The 14,412-nt window shown below is 43.3% G+C and overlaps 5 protein-coding genes across 5 annotated transcripts; 2 read left to right on the forward strand and 3 right to left on the reverse strand.

The window, feature by feature from the left end:
• Positions 1–316: 316 nt before the first annotated feature.
• Positions 317–1,162, reverse strand: I203_105897 (uncharacterized protein; the record flags this gene model as incomplete). The annotated part of the gene is made up of 5 exons (XM_019145047.2): positions 317–339; positions 430–516; positions 601–672; positions 884–1,025; positions 1,151–1,162. 5 exons carry the CDS (start codon positions 1,160–1,162, stop codon positions 317–319), a joined length of 336 nt encoding a protein of 111 aa, XP_019006382.2.
• Positions 1,163–1,492: 330 nt separating this feature from the next.
• Positions 1,493–3,841, forward strand: I203_105898 (uncharacterized protein; the record flags this gene model as incomplete). Its single annotated transcript, XM_019145048.1, has 6 exons — positions 1,493–1,520; positions 1,590–1,656; positions 1,731–1,847; positions 1,923–2,733; positions 2,830–3,182; positions 3,271–3,841. 6 exons carry the CDS (start codon positions 1,493–1,495, stop codon positions 3,839–3,841), a joined length of 1,947 nt encoding a protein of 648 aa, XP_019006383.1.
• A 164-nt stretch (positions 3,842–4,005) lies between these two features.
• On the reverse strand, positions 4,006–4,932 carry I203_105899 (uncharacterized protein; the record flags this gene model as incomplete). Its single annotated transcript, XM_019145049.2, has 6 exons — positions 4,006–4,020; positions 4,117–4,181; positions 4,288–4,366; positions 4,460–4,497; positions 4,604–4,651; positions 4,731–4,932. The coding sequence occupies 6 exons, from the start codon at positions 4,930–4,932 to the stop codon at positions 4,006–4,008; spliced, it is 447 nt and encodes a 148-aa protein (XP_019006384.2).
• Positions 4,933–6,627: 1,695 nt separating this feature from the next.
• Positions 6,628–8,808, forward strand: I203_105900 (uncharacterized protein; the record flags this gene model as incomplete). The annotated part of the gene is made up of 7 exons (XM_019145050.1): positions 6,628–6,841; positions 6,972–7,072; positions 7,181–7,466; positions 7,555–7,820; positions 7,891–8,008; positions 8,103–8,617; positions 8,683–8,808. 7 exons carry the CDS (start codon positions 6,628–6,630, stop codon positions 8,806–8,808), a joined length of 1,626 nt encoding a protein of 541 aa, XP_019006385.1.
• Positions 8,809–9,509: 701 nt separating this feature from the next.
• I203_105901 (uncharacterized protein) lies at positions 9,510–14,159 on the reverse strand (the record flags this gene model as incomplete). Its single annotated transcript, XM_019145051.1, has 13 exons — positions 9,510–9,828; positions 9,927–10,362; positions 10,470–10,674; positions 10,731–10,980; positions 11,048–11,095; positions 11,165–11,411; positions 11,471–11,549; positions 11,607–11,981; positions 12,048–12,357; positions 12,417–12,549; positions 12,616–13,256; positions 13,331–13,804; positions 13,873–14,159. The coding sequence occupies 13 exons, from the start codon at positions 14,157–14,159 to the stop codon at positions 9,510–9,512; spliced, it is 3,804 nt and encodes a 1,267-aa protein (XP_019006386.1).
• Positions 14,160–14,412: the final 253 nt, after the last annotated feature.

A 14,412-nucleotide genomic window follows, 5' to 3' on the forward strand; every position in this document is an offset into this window, starting at 1 on the left:
ATTTACGTAGTATCAGTAATAGTATCAATCTCCAAACAGTATAGTAAAGATTATATAGTTCGTACTTTGTTTTGGTTTGTCTCGAATAGCACAAGAGGATGCATCTCGATGATAATCGATAATCTCACGGATCAGATTCTGATCGGAGGATGCTATCACCGCATGATCTAATCCAGAGTTCGATCAGTTAGTTGTATCTGATCAAGGTATATATGTAAATACATGATTTCACTCTATCATCTTCCATTTCTACACAATAAAAACCCACTATCCCGTCATCTCACGATTTATCGTCTCATGTCTTCCCCTTTCCGTTCTATGTGAATGGATTTTCGATTTCTATTGGTTTCAATCCAAGTATATATATATATCAGTAATTTGTTTCATTTCACTTTTTTTGAAAAGATTGAGGTGGAAGTAATTACTTACCCGCTGAACCATCTGTGGGACTTATCAAGACTATGTTAGGACCTCTTAGAACTACCAATCCCAAATTACGAGGTGGCATCGAATTATCTATAAAACATATCTTTGATCAGCTAAACTAGTCAAACCAGACTAGACTGTGATTACAGAAAAAAACAAGAACAAAAAACTCACTCTCGTATTCTTCTACTACATCGTCCATTACTAGATTCATAAGTTGATCGAAACCTTTCAGTGTACCTGTGACTAAAATGTGAGATTTGTCAGTATGATGAAGATCTCGTTGAGATGTTCTCGGATTTAATGATGCAAATGATATCGATCATCCATTCATTCTTTCCTATTTATTTATTTTCCCTTCAATCTAATTTTTGTCACTTCACTTCACTTTTTTGATATATTCCAATATTACACACCCACCCACCCATATTCGCCTAGATGTAAAAAATCCACTCACCCTCTCTTCCACCCATGAACTTGATTCTGACACTCTGATCGACATACTGAGCCAAGTTTAATATCGATTCTCTCTTTTTCCTTTCTCCTGATTGGGTGTTGGAGTTGTTTGGTCCGCCTCCTCGTGAGCCTCCTCGGCCGCCCTATTCGAAAAAAATGCTTCAATGTCAGTATAACGTTACCATCTTTGGGATGGCAGGTGTCATTCATTGATCAATTGAGAAGCAACATTTGTTATACTCCGATCAAAGATGATGCGCTGACTTACTCGTCCTGACATGATGGATACTTGAGTGGGATGAATATGTATCTGGCTGAGGTGTAAGTAGGTATGATATGTTTTGAGAGAAACTGAAGTTATCGAAGGAAACAGATTCCAGCTTCAGCCGGGTGACATCTCTCTAATTGATTGAGCACCACTTATTATCAGGCACATTTTCGCAATGATCACGGCTGAGCCTGATATCTCAAGGTGCAATTGCAGCTGCAATCGCTTTCCTACGTTCGATTGGTTTGACTGTGATTGATACCAAATGCAATCTTCAAGCTTCTGACTGTGACTGTGATCCTAAGCATACTAGCATACTAGCATCAAAGACATCAGACCATCATGTCGCAAGCAGACCTCTCATTCCCTTGTAAGTTTCCATCGACTGAGGGATTCGAAAACACTCGCTGACTCGGCTGATATCTTGCTCGATTTGCAGTACTCAGTCTGTTGAGTAAAGAACGAGCAGTGTATGGTCTCCGTAACGGTGATCATGAAAGATACAGGTCAGCTCACTCTCACTCTAACGAGATCCAGCATGGGATCGAATAGCTGATTCCTGACTTGTATGCAATCTCAGACGACACTGCACCAACAAGATCCACCGACTCCGTCAGACGACAGGTCAGACATGCGGTAAAGGAAAGCAATACAAGGCACCTCCCAAGTTGGATATAGAAGCTATCAAAGATGTTCGGTAAGTCTCATTCCTCTGCTATCTTCTTCTTATAGGGTGGGATATAGGCCAACATTTGTTTTTGACCACTCGTAGTCACCTTCAACTCCTCCTTTTCTCAGCTGAAAGAGCCCTCGCCCACTCACACGAAATCAAATCCCAATTATCCAAGAACTCTTCTACCGGAGCCAATGGATCCCATGAACCAGGATCAAAGAGAGATCAAATATCATGGTTGAGACGATCGCTCAAATCTTCAACCGAGCTATTCGACCTGATCAACAACCTTTCTGAGGGTACACACGACCATGTGAAGATTAACCAAAGGACCAAAGCCGAGATGACAATTTATCATCTCAGTGTACGATCCGAACTATCATTTGAAAAATGCGATTTTGGAGCCTGCTTAACCGACCTGGTAGTAATCAGAAAATTGTTGATGGTTTTAAATGAAAACAGCAAGAACTCATATGACGAGGCGTTAACAAATGAATTTATAGATTTGAAAGATCCCTTGATTCGATTTTCAGCTTATAAATTGGGAAGATCCGAATCGCACGATATCACCGGTATTGTCAATGATTTAGATAACGATACTCTTCAAGAATCACTTCCTGGTTTCGACAAGTTGGTTCAAGGTTTGAAGAATGAATTGGAATTGGATAGTAATGATATCCAAAAAGATAGGTTCAAATTGGATGATACGACTTTCGCAGGAGAGAAAGTTGAATTCAGAAATCCCGAATTGGTCAAGATTATGGCTAGTGTTCAAGAGGTTCTGAATAGATTTGAAAATAAGAAGAGTAACAAGAAGAATCATACGACGAGTTTGAAAGGTTGGGATAAAGTTTTGACTGTCCTTGGAGAGGCGGAAGTTATAGCTAGGAGATTGAAAGATGATCATGAGGTGAGTGATCTTATTCATACGAGCTCTCAACCTTCTACCAACTTTCGACAATTGGATTGAAAGGCTAATGTGATGTGTTTTGTCGATTTCCGATAGGCATCCGGCTCATCGACCTCTCTGCGGTCCACTCAAATCACCTCATCCCTCAATCTCGCTCACGCATACATCGTTCACGTCCTCCTCTCCCACAGGATCAAAAGGGATTTATCGCTCATCGATGCCCTCTCATCCAATTTGAATGGTACTATACCTTCCAACGTGGGTGATGTCAGAATCAAAGGCGGTAAGACCAAGATCGAGGAAGTCGTTAAAGGTTTAGGTGGAATTATCAAATTGCTTGATACGGTCTTACAGAGTTTGAGAGGTATTGCAGAACTAAGTATAGTCCAGGAGAAAGAAGGTGTGAGAGTTGGTGTGGAAGGTCTGGAAGGGTATTATCATGCTTTGAAGTGAGTCGTGCTCGTGACTGTACGAAAGCAGGCGAAAACATCATTGAATGGATGTTGCTAATCAAGTGTGATGAATTTGTATCTGTAGGTGTTTCCAATTAGCTCGGTTACATTGTCTTCACCCTACTCCATCGTACTCTTCCGCGATCTCATTGTTGGAAAGATCAATCGTATCACTCAGACAATCACGTTCCCTACTCGTTGACCCACCTATCGAAATTGAAGAATCTATCATTACCATTGCGAACGAATCGATCGATTCATTGGAAGATGATTTGCATAAATTGGATATAGCTTCAAAGAAAGGCTTGTTCTCCCAATCTATCGAGAAACCAGTATTCTTCGATATGGCTTTCAACTATGTCGATATTCCATTTGACGAATTGGAAGTTCTCAGCGGGAAAAAGGAGAAACCGTCTGCTGGCTCTACAGTTACGGATAATCTGACATTGGTGAAAGATAAGACTGTAGAAGGGTTGAAGAAGTTAGGTAGAGAGACTAGGGAAACTACACCCGCGGTAGAGTTCAGACCATCTCCTTCTGCCTCGGTTTCCAAGACAAGAGATGACGAGGAGGAAGAGGAAGAGGGCACACGAGGGCAAGGAGGAGAAGGCAATAAGAAAGGATGGTTGGGCGGTTGGTTTGGACGTGGTAAATAGTTTGTATCATTTGGGTATCATAAAATGCATGATTGATTGATTGATTATTTGATTGGGAATTATAAATGCTGTTTATCGTGGTACCGGATATATCTACTTAGGCAGTGCTAAAAGAAGGGCGATTGTCAGACTTAGGTTACCGAAGGGAAGGAACGGAAGTGTCATTAATCCCATTTAACCTAGTGCAACAGAAGGTTTCCACGTCAACTAATGTCTTTGACGGTTGTTCAAGTGAAAGTGAGAGTGAGAGTGAGAGCAGCGCGACTTTGACATACCTCGGGATTAGCTTTGAATTTATCATATGATTCTTTATTGAAGAATGATATCTCAGTTTCGTTTTCTACGACCGAAGTATACAAAGATCCAAAAGTGAGCTCTCCGATCATAGATCACAGATCAAAAGATACCAGTATAGATGAATCTGAAAGAGAGGAAGCGATACTCACGAGCACCTATCTCTGTGAGTGTTTTGGTAGGATCCAATATCCATTCGTCGTGATCCAAGTTTATAATCAGATTCGTTGTCTGTCATATAAAATGTCATCAATCAGCTTGATCCGTTGCGAAAGATAAAAGAAGAACTAGTTGCAGGATTGTCTAGCACTACACATTACTCACTTTGTGTCCATGAGCTACGGTATACAATTTCATCGTATCTACAGTTTTTCAAACAGTTCCATCTCGTCAGTTCCTACCTCGCAAGACACGTCGTTGTTTTCCATCTTGAGTATCAAAGCGAGATGTATGATCCAGCGGACTCACCTAAGACCAACGTTCGATATGGTTTAAACCCGGATTGCTTCTTGATCTCTGTTCAATACCAACATCCATAATTCTCAGCCAACTTTGTCCTCATCCTCTTTCCATTCCTTTCCATTGCCTTACTCACCTTCTCTGACCAACTCCATCAACCCACCCACCGTCAACTGCTCAAGATTCAGATGCTTCACCACGAGACTCTTCTGCGTCCTAAATTCGAAAGACTTTATGATTCGTATCGTCAACGTAGCGTCAGTTATGGGATTACGTTCCGATCCGAGCAGTTGATGATCTTCCTCGTGCTGAGGGTTGAACTCGGGTACAGAGGCCATACCGTTGATATACGAAGGCGAAGGAGGGGATTTGAAGGATTCCTGGCTGAGGGGGTTGTCGAGGTGTGTTTCTTGTCGGATGGATATAAAGAATAGAGGCAGAAAAAGACGCAAGATGTAAACGAAATTTATGCAAAAATGTTGAATATTGAATGTTGAATGTTGATCATCGTGCCTTCCCAAACGATGAACGAATGCCGTTATGATTCTGAATGTCCTTTCGTCGTTCTTCTACCCTGCTCTGCTCGGGATATCGCAAATGAAAGGATAACAATGAACTTGCCATGCATGAGTACTTGATCACCACTCCTGAGTGCACCATCATCACCAAAAATGTATGTCCACTATTGATCCCTCTACACCTCCTTCAGTTCATCTTTCACAGTCTAGAGACTCATCATTTGAGCCATGCATTTACCTCCTTGCACTCCCCCACTTTTAAGAAGCTACCCAAGACTTCCACCCTCCTTTCACCACTTATAGTCATGCACCAAGAAGTCAAGAGGTGTCATGTCGGCTACCTCCACGACAAGGTTATTGGTATAGGGATTTACGTAATGGATAACGACCTCGGTTTTAGGACAACGATATCGGTCGATATCGTTGGTAGAATATGGAGATAGTAGGATATAGGAGAAGGATAGGTTTTATTGTAGATATCACTCAACTTCGTTCATTCAACTTCTACTATGGACATTGGACTTTCACAATAGTTAGATATATATATCCTCTCTAATTTCGTATTCATGATGATTCCCCTCATGAATTCTCAATTGTTGTCTTGTCTTACTATTGATTCCACGATATCACTTCGTACTTCAGTATCTCCTCAAGGCTACATCTCTATTGTCCCCTTGGAAGTCTACCTGTCTAGCTGAGTACTTCGTTTCTTTAGCTAGGATATCGTATAAGTCTCAACGATATCCGGTTAGTTGAACGATTTCGTTGCTTGTACCAACGAAGTTGTTCATCTCTTATATACTTCGGTTAGATTAGTATATCATCCGTCGTCCTCTTATCATCTGCTCGCCTACTTAGGCCGTCTCCTATACGATTAAGGCCGTCTACTGAGGTCTTAGTTAGATCATCGTGACAAGAGGTCAAGCTTACTTGGCTTTGTCCTCTATTGTATGTATCCTTTTATGTGGAGTAAAGCAGCCATGCATATAGGTATGTGTTGTTTGGACCTGAACTAATGTATCACCCCAAAAATACCAAGGCATCAAAGCTGAATGAGATCACTTGGATGTTCCAGCCAGGCTTACACACCTTTCAGGCACTTATTCTAAAAATGGGGGATGTGAAAAAAAAGGTAAAAAATTGGCAAATCATCCAGGATAAGTACAAGTGGAGGTTTTTTTCATTCTAAGATATAAGTAGATACCCTTTTTATCTTTAAAAAAATGAGAAATCCCCCCTTTCCCACTTTTCTTCTTTCTTCTTTATTTTCTGATACTTTTATAACTCTTTTTACCATCCATCCTTTATACAATCCCTTTTGACATATTGTTTGAAGTCCAAATATACCTTTTGAATTGATCAAGTAAGTTGTCTTGATTTCTTTGTTCCTGATTTACTTGAGCTCACGCGATGTCTGAGGTAGTAACGCGTCACTTTCGCACCGGACCACCAACATTAACTGAAATCTTCGACTATCTGATAATTGAACCTTTTCGTTTTGTTCTCGTTCCGACGATGCCTCCTAAACGATCTTCGACCAATGTCAACTATACCGCCGCTGGTGCGCTCTCTGACGACTCGGAAATCGATGATCTCTTCGACGAGCTGTCAGACGACGATGAAGTTGATAAGAAGCCAAAGAAGAAAGGTCCACCTAATAGTGCCGAGATCATTAAAGGTCAGATGAGTAAACCTCATAATATCATGTTATCTACCAAGACTCTACACGGTAAGTAAAGCCGAGTCGTTACGTTCCGAACTACCTGTCATCGCTATGGGGACTGCCCACCGCTTCAGAGAGCTGTTTGTGGTTAGCATTTTGTCATTACGGATCTGAGCTGATATCATTCTTTGCACAGATATGATCCATACTGGCAATGTCAAACTTGATCCGGATTATCAGCGAGATGTCGTATGGTCCGAGCCGAAGATGATGCTCTTGATCCAATCTCTTTTCATGGTGAGTATACCTTCTCACTGTTCGCTTGACACATAGCATACACATCATCCACGTAATCTCTTCGGTCCAATTAGCGAGACGCATACTGACCATGAATGCGGGCTGCAGAACTACTACGTCCCTCCAATCATCTTCGCCGTTACCAAGGACGAAGCAGGAAACACCACTCATGTTTGCATCGACGGGAAGCAGCGATGTACTTCCATCCTATGGTTCATGGACGGCAAGATCCCCTTCGAATCTCCCAATACCAGACAGAAGTACTGGTATAACAAGTTTGCGGGTCATAGGGGTCAACAATTACCGAGAGATCTGAAAACCCAATTTGACCTTATTCAAATGACCGCTGTGGAGTACTATGATATGACTGATATACAGCAGAGGGACGTTTTCCGTGAGTCAAGTCAAATTTCCACTGGTATTTCCCTAACTTTCGTACGTCTCAATCGGGCTGACCATGATACTTCTTCTTGATCAATCAGAACGTGTACAACTGGGTGTTCAATTATCTACCGCCGAGAAACTACAAGCACATGGTGGACCATGGCCCGATTGGATAGGTGAACTCATCAAGAAATACGTCACCGCCGATGAGACGTTAGGTAAACAGCTTAACTGGGTCACAAACCGAGGTCGAATATTCCAAAACTTGCTCGGGTTTGTCGCTACCGCTCGAGAAAGTAGTCCCAACAAAATCTGGACCCCTGGAGCGACAGCTCTGAAGAATTTCGTTGCTCGAGGTGATGCTGTGAGTGTAGCTTCCGCTTGGCGTTTTCACCAGTGATTGTCTAATGCTAATGCTTCTTGCCACCTGCCAGCCTGATCAAGACTTTAAGAACCGTGTCTCATTGGCTTTATCGATCTTCATCAACATCGCTTACAACCACTTTGATGAAGCTTTCGGTACCACAACGACCACTCGTATTGCGCCAGTCGGTAAGTCTGATTACGTTAATATCGTCCACTATTCGAAAAGACGTTACATGGCAGTCTGTGCTGATATCCTGTTTTTGTCTTTTCCTCATGGCAGAATTCTGGTTCAGCGGCTATCTCATTTACAGTCGAATGGGTTTCCTATCCGTCAGATCACTTGCGCAGGAGATTGGGAAGATGCGAGCGATGATCCGGACACACGTACCCGGTAACGTCTCTGCCAACACCTTGGTGTTCGGTCTCCTATCGGACCATATCAACGGCATCCCCAAGAAGAGGAGGTTGAACGAGGTCCCCGCTGCTGAACAGTACGAGGCGGATGATGATGTTGATGAAAGAGATGCCAGGGCTTTGAAGAGATCTCGTAGGGCTGAAGAGTTGGATCCGACGTATAATGATGAATGGACTGAAAGGCCGATGGTCGAACAGCCGAAAATCGCAACGAGAGCCAAAGCCACTTCTACCAACAACAGCAATGACGCTTCTTCCTCATCGACTCCCGTGGTACAAGCTCAGCCTAGACCTGCGCCTGTGAACGTAGCTGCTGCCTTGAGTAGTCGACCAATCGCTGGGCTACCTACTCCCCAGACAGCTCAACCGGTGAATGGACAGGTGAGTAGTGATGTCATCGCTCGTATCGGGGTACTTGTGTTAACCAACGCTTTCTGTCATTGCAGCAGAATCTCAATGGCGTTGCCCAACCTGTACCCAATGGTCTAGGTAACACCTCTCAACAATGGCGTGATTATACCGAAGCGAGAATTAAACAACAATACCCTCAATCGTTCTCTCAGCAACAATAATGATCTGTACAAGCTTGGGAACAACAAGAACAGTATTTGTCATTGGCTATGAGACGTCGGTCACTGTACAGACTAATTTGAATTGGGATGAGGATGAAGATGAGATTGCGGATAGTGCTCGTCCATTTGGTCGTGGCCGAATTCAAACCAGAGGACGAATAGTATGTAATGAAGTGGTTTTATCATCTACTTTCCACCTTTTTGTTTTCGCTCTTCCCCCTTTTTTCGGGCATCTTGTAATGTCGATCCGCGATTCCCTATGTTTTGGATGTCATATCGTTATCTATATCCGGGATGAAAATAAAATATGTGTTTATGTATATGAATATGTGAAGTTGCTTGCTCGGCGATTATAATCAGTCTTGATGACATGTGAACGATAGAGACTAAGATTCGTGCTTTTGCGGCTCTTGGGCTTGCATACTGACATTCACGACTTCCTATAATTTTGTGGATCTACAGCGGTTCAAGAGAGCTTAATCGTGGACATGGCTAATCTGATGGATTGATGTCTATTTGAACTAATCACGAAGTGTATCGATTGATCACAAATACATTTGATGCATGTTCGTCATGCTTCTCGTACTGAACAAATACGAACAATGCTATGCTATCTAAACACCACATCGTTTGCCTCTAACCCTTGACCCAATTGAAGTAAAAGGAAACCTCATACTATTATACACATTACATTTCAACGATTATTCTTTCTTCACTCCAATTACCAGATCAACCTCATTCAAGAACCCTTCCAGAACACTTTCGATCAAATCGACTTTACATAACATGCTTTTGTTCTTGTCCAATTTCATCAAAGGTGGTATCTCTCTTTTCCCACCTGATGGTGTGTGTTGTTGCTCTTTGAAATTGTCGAACATTTTAGGTATGATCTTAGTCAAGGGTAATTCGTTTAATTTGCCTGTTATGTCTACTATTCTCTGATCTGGTCCACGGGGTTTGGAAGATGACTGGATCAAGTAATGTGTTAAAGAAGGAATGAGGATTATATCAAGAGCGTATCTGCAAGACATACCAATCAAGTTAGGATTGCGGAATTATCACAATCAGCTACAGTATAGATGTTTGATAGGAGATACGAGATAAAAGAGTTGACGTACCTTCTACTCTCATGATCTCTTACGATCCTCCAATTCCTCAAATCCATGATCAACAAATTCCAATTCCTCTTTTCCAACTTATCGACCTGCTCAAAGAACGGTAAAGTATTCTTCAACAGACCAAAAAACTCTTTTCCTATCGATCCCCTACTTTCTAAAGGTTGGGAAGCAAGTTCCGTCAATCGGGCACTGAGCAATTGTGATAGTTTCTCATGAGGGTTATGTCTTTCTTTCTGAACCGGGGAGGGAGAGTCGGTTTCGAAGGCTGGTGATGTGGATGTATGATCGGTAGATAGGATGACTTGGTAAGAGTCATTGGTAGGAATGTAGGTGATAGATGCGTTATAACCCTTGGAGTATGATAGTGTAGCGGTACGTAAATCGAATGAAAGCATTTTGATATCTCTAAACTCGGCGAGCTTGTTCAGTCGATTGACTACATCAGGACACAAGGAAATCAGCATCTCTACCAAAGTTAATAGTACAACACATGGACAAAACGAGACCAGGTATTGTGATCACATCAAAGCAAATCACACTCACCTTCTCCAGCTACAACGATAACCTTGCTCAACCTCTCCCATTGTTCCAAAAATGCAGGTACACATCTCTCGATGTCCTTCGCTCTGAACTTGACTATCGACGAAGCAGGGTCGAAAGAGATATCTTCCGAATGCGGCTGGGAAGTGGTAGGAGTAGAGGTTTGCGACATGGAAGATTGTTGACGAAGTTGAACAATCGTTGTGACCTGTTCCCAGTATCAATCAGCATACGTTTGCAATAGCGGGGCATCTCAAAACTCACTTCGCATCGCCCACCTTTCCACCAATCCTCAATTTGCATACCAACCTTGGGCATAGCCACATCAGCAGCGGCGCCTGTTTTGCCATCTCTCAGGAGGTCCCCGACGTCCACACATATGGTAGGTACCATCCCTGCTAAAGCCGATGACGAACGAGGAGCACCCGGACCAGAGGTCGGAGGGTATTGAGCGTTAAAAGGGATATTACGTTCTTTCAACTGTTGCTCGATGAGTGTCTGGGCGACGAGGGCGCTGTTGACGACGTGAAGAAATCAGTAAACAACCTTCGTCCCTTACTCTGAGTAAGGCATTTACTCACTTTGACAAGATATATAGCTCTCTCAAATCTTTGTTACCGATCTCGAAGCTGGATTGTGATGCGGCAAATCAGTGATCGGTGACGTTCTCTCGAAATAGTCTCATGTGCAGTACTCACGGTGATGCAGTCATTTCATCTTTATCCTGCCTTCTTGCTTTCAACTTCTCCAAATCCAACGGTATCCTATCCCCTACAGCAGCTTTCGTACCTACGCCCAAACCATTTTCGATCGGAACTTTGATCGTTTTAAGCAGTTCGAACGCTAGACCACCTTGGGTTACTTTAGTGACGAAGTAATGTGATGAGGTCGATGGCAATGGGATAAGGATCGTCGTAGCCGGATGCAACTGGACTTTTGCGAGATCTGAAATGCGTACAAGCTGCATCAGTCCGGCACTTCTCATTTGGTTTACTGTCACTCACCCTGAGAACGCAATGCAAGTCTGCGGATAGGTTTCCAGCCCGATTGTCTCATTTGATCTTCCAGATTTTCCATTACAACCTAGTTCCACGAGGTATTAGTTTATAGCACGGCGCTCCTAGGCAAAGTGACACTCACAGCCACCGTCAATCTACCGATATCATCCACCAATCTAGTCTTACCGTCGTTGATGCTCTTCGTTGCCAATTCCACCCTATTTGCTCGAGCTTCATCCCCTATACTACCATCATCCTCAATTTCAATATACCCATTATATGCCGATACACCGATGAGTAAGCTCGATATACGCTGTCGAGAGGGGAGGGGTATCCGAAGTGTGAGTGGACGCGAGGAAGTTTGATCTTCGGATTCTTGTAGGGAAGGCGAATTTAGTAGTGACAATATGAATTTGGGGGATGAGATTAACGATGATGCTTGGACTCTGGTGAGATGTGCGGCATGGGCTCGAGCGGACGACATCAGGAGATTCTCCATATCCAAAGAGGCAGGATCCTAAGATAGATGAACGATCAGCCATGACTTGGCGAAAGAGCTCCTTTAGAAGCTGAGGTTACGTACTACGTTCAATGCTGTTGCATCCATAACATCCCCTAGTTTCAATCCTCCCCCAACACCCAATTCTCCAACTTCCCATTTCATCCCTAACTGAAGTCTTAGAATTCTCTCATTCGGTATCAATCCGCCGGAAGATACGTCACCTAGTATACTGTCCGTTTCGGTTGGCCGTGGGCCATTCTCACCGAGAGTGATACTCAGCACGCCTCCCACAAGGGGAGTTCGAGCGGCATTGAGATTGGCAGTTGGAGCAGGTCTTTTCCCTACTGCTGCTTGCTGTGGTTGTTGGGGTATAACAGCGGGACGTGGACGACTAACGCACGAAATCAGCATAGAACCCACGTCTTTTAGTTTTTAGGTGCGTCAACTCACACCCAGTATTTGACCTTCAAGGTCTTATTCTCTCGATCTATCTCCACTCGTAGTTGATTCCTCCATTTACCCTGACTCAAAGTCATGGCTTGCGAAAAGAGTATTTCCAGTTGATATGACAACGAAAGATGCTCTATTAAAGATTCGGTTTAGCTTCTGATTCTATGTTCAAATGGATTTCTCAACTTAAATAACTCACGCAAAAAATTATATATCCTCACAAGAGGTGCATCCACCACTGTATTCTTCGGTTTTTGGTCTTTTAACTCGACATCCATAGATTTCGTTGTAGTTGATTCATCAGGTGCAGCTATATTCACTGTCTGCGGTTCAACCTCAATCCCTTTCTCTTCCTGCTGGTAAAACCGCTGTATATCCACTTCTCTAGGCGGTAATATCTCCAAATTCGCTAGATCCAAAATACTCTGCCTTTCTTCACCTACAAATTTCTTGCCTTCCCCTCCTTCTTCTGAATCACCTCCAGGATCGTAAACTCCTTTTCGTGTATCACGCCAACACCATTCTACGCCTGTCAACCACCATTTAGAATCTTCTCCAAACCCCACAATTGTCATCCTCGCTTTCCATCCGTTTTTACCGCCTCCACGAAGGTAGACTTGTCCATCTGATATTCCCTCTACGACCAGATCAGGGGGTAGGTAATCTACACAGCGTAATCTATATTTGATATGACGATTCAGGCGTTTGAGGAGTGATAAGATGAACGAATTGGTTGAAGGGGGTTTTGGGATGAAAGGTTCTGTTATGATGGTTGAGAGGTGCTGGTAAGTTCCGGTGGTAAGGAGTGATAAAGCAGTGAGTAAATCGGGATTACGTTCTCTATTATACGATCAAGGTATCTTATCAGCTTCCTGCTTCAAATCGACGGAACAACAAAAACGTAGCCGACATACCTTAAAGATTCAACCAGTTTTGTAACGTGTTTGAGATGGATGACAGCGTCGTCATGCTGTTTGTTCTGATGTTCCATGAACTGCGCTAATCTCCTCGAATCTGATACCTTCCCTTTAACAGTCACTTCTTCTCCTGGACCCTCTCCCCCTGCCGAGTAGGCCTTTCCCTTTCCCTTGTTATTTGATAAGATTGATGGTGGTGAGGTATCATCGCCGTTGGAATGAGGGGTAGGAAAGTTGGTTGTTCCATTTTGGTTATTATTGTTGCTGTTGTTGTTGTTGTTGTTGTTGTTGTTGTTGTTGCCCTGCTGGCCAGTCGTACCGGATGAAGAGGAAGAAGGGTGATAGGTGGATGGGATATCAACGGCATTCTTCCATCTAAGTACCGCTAAGTATTTCAATAATGCTTGTCGGGTGGCAGTCGCATAGTTTATTATATGTTTTGGTTTATGTTTGGCCGATAATGGTGGTAATCTACTCGAAATCATGAGCAAAACTCGCCCTTGGCGTGATGCACCATAAGAAATTCCTTGTTCACTCACACTTCAGCTAGCAGATACCTCAAATCACCATACCCTTTCCTGACTAGTCTATCTAAAAGCAGACCTAACGGTATATTCTCCCCTTCGAAGTAAGGTGGTAATTCATCTTCTATCTGCTCGGGAGTTGGCGTGGGATAGGCAAACCATGGTTCATCACTCAGCTGCGGATTTCCTCCCTTTATCACTGAGGGTGCAGCCGAACTTGATGCCTGTATGGGAAGATTGGCGTTGGCACCATCAGTCGAAGAGGATGGACCGGGTTCGAGACCGGCAGAAGAAGATGCCATTCTGGCCTGAATCCTCTATGGCTTAAGGTGTATAACGCCTACAGTCGAGTAGCCATCTCGTTTTATGCTCGAGCTGTGCTGATGAGGTATCGCGGATGTGCTTGGAGTAGAGGTGGATGCAGAATAAGCTAGAAGATGAGGATGAGCAGTGGTGAATAAATGTTTCTTTGTGTACAGGTGCTAACTCGTGCAACCACACAATGACGGGCGGATTCATACGGGAAATTTAAGGCGCGCGAAGGTATCCAACGTT

This window comes from Kwoniella mangroviensis (genome assembly GCF_000507465.2).
Source record: "Kwoniella mangroviensis CBS 8507 chromosome 1 map unlocalized Ctg02, whole genome shotgun sequence".
In the NCBI taxonomy this organism is placed as follows: Eukaryota; Fungi; Basidiomycota; class Tremellomycetes; order Tremellales; family Cryptococcaceae; genus Kwoniella; species Kwoniella mangrovensis.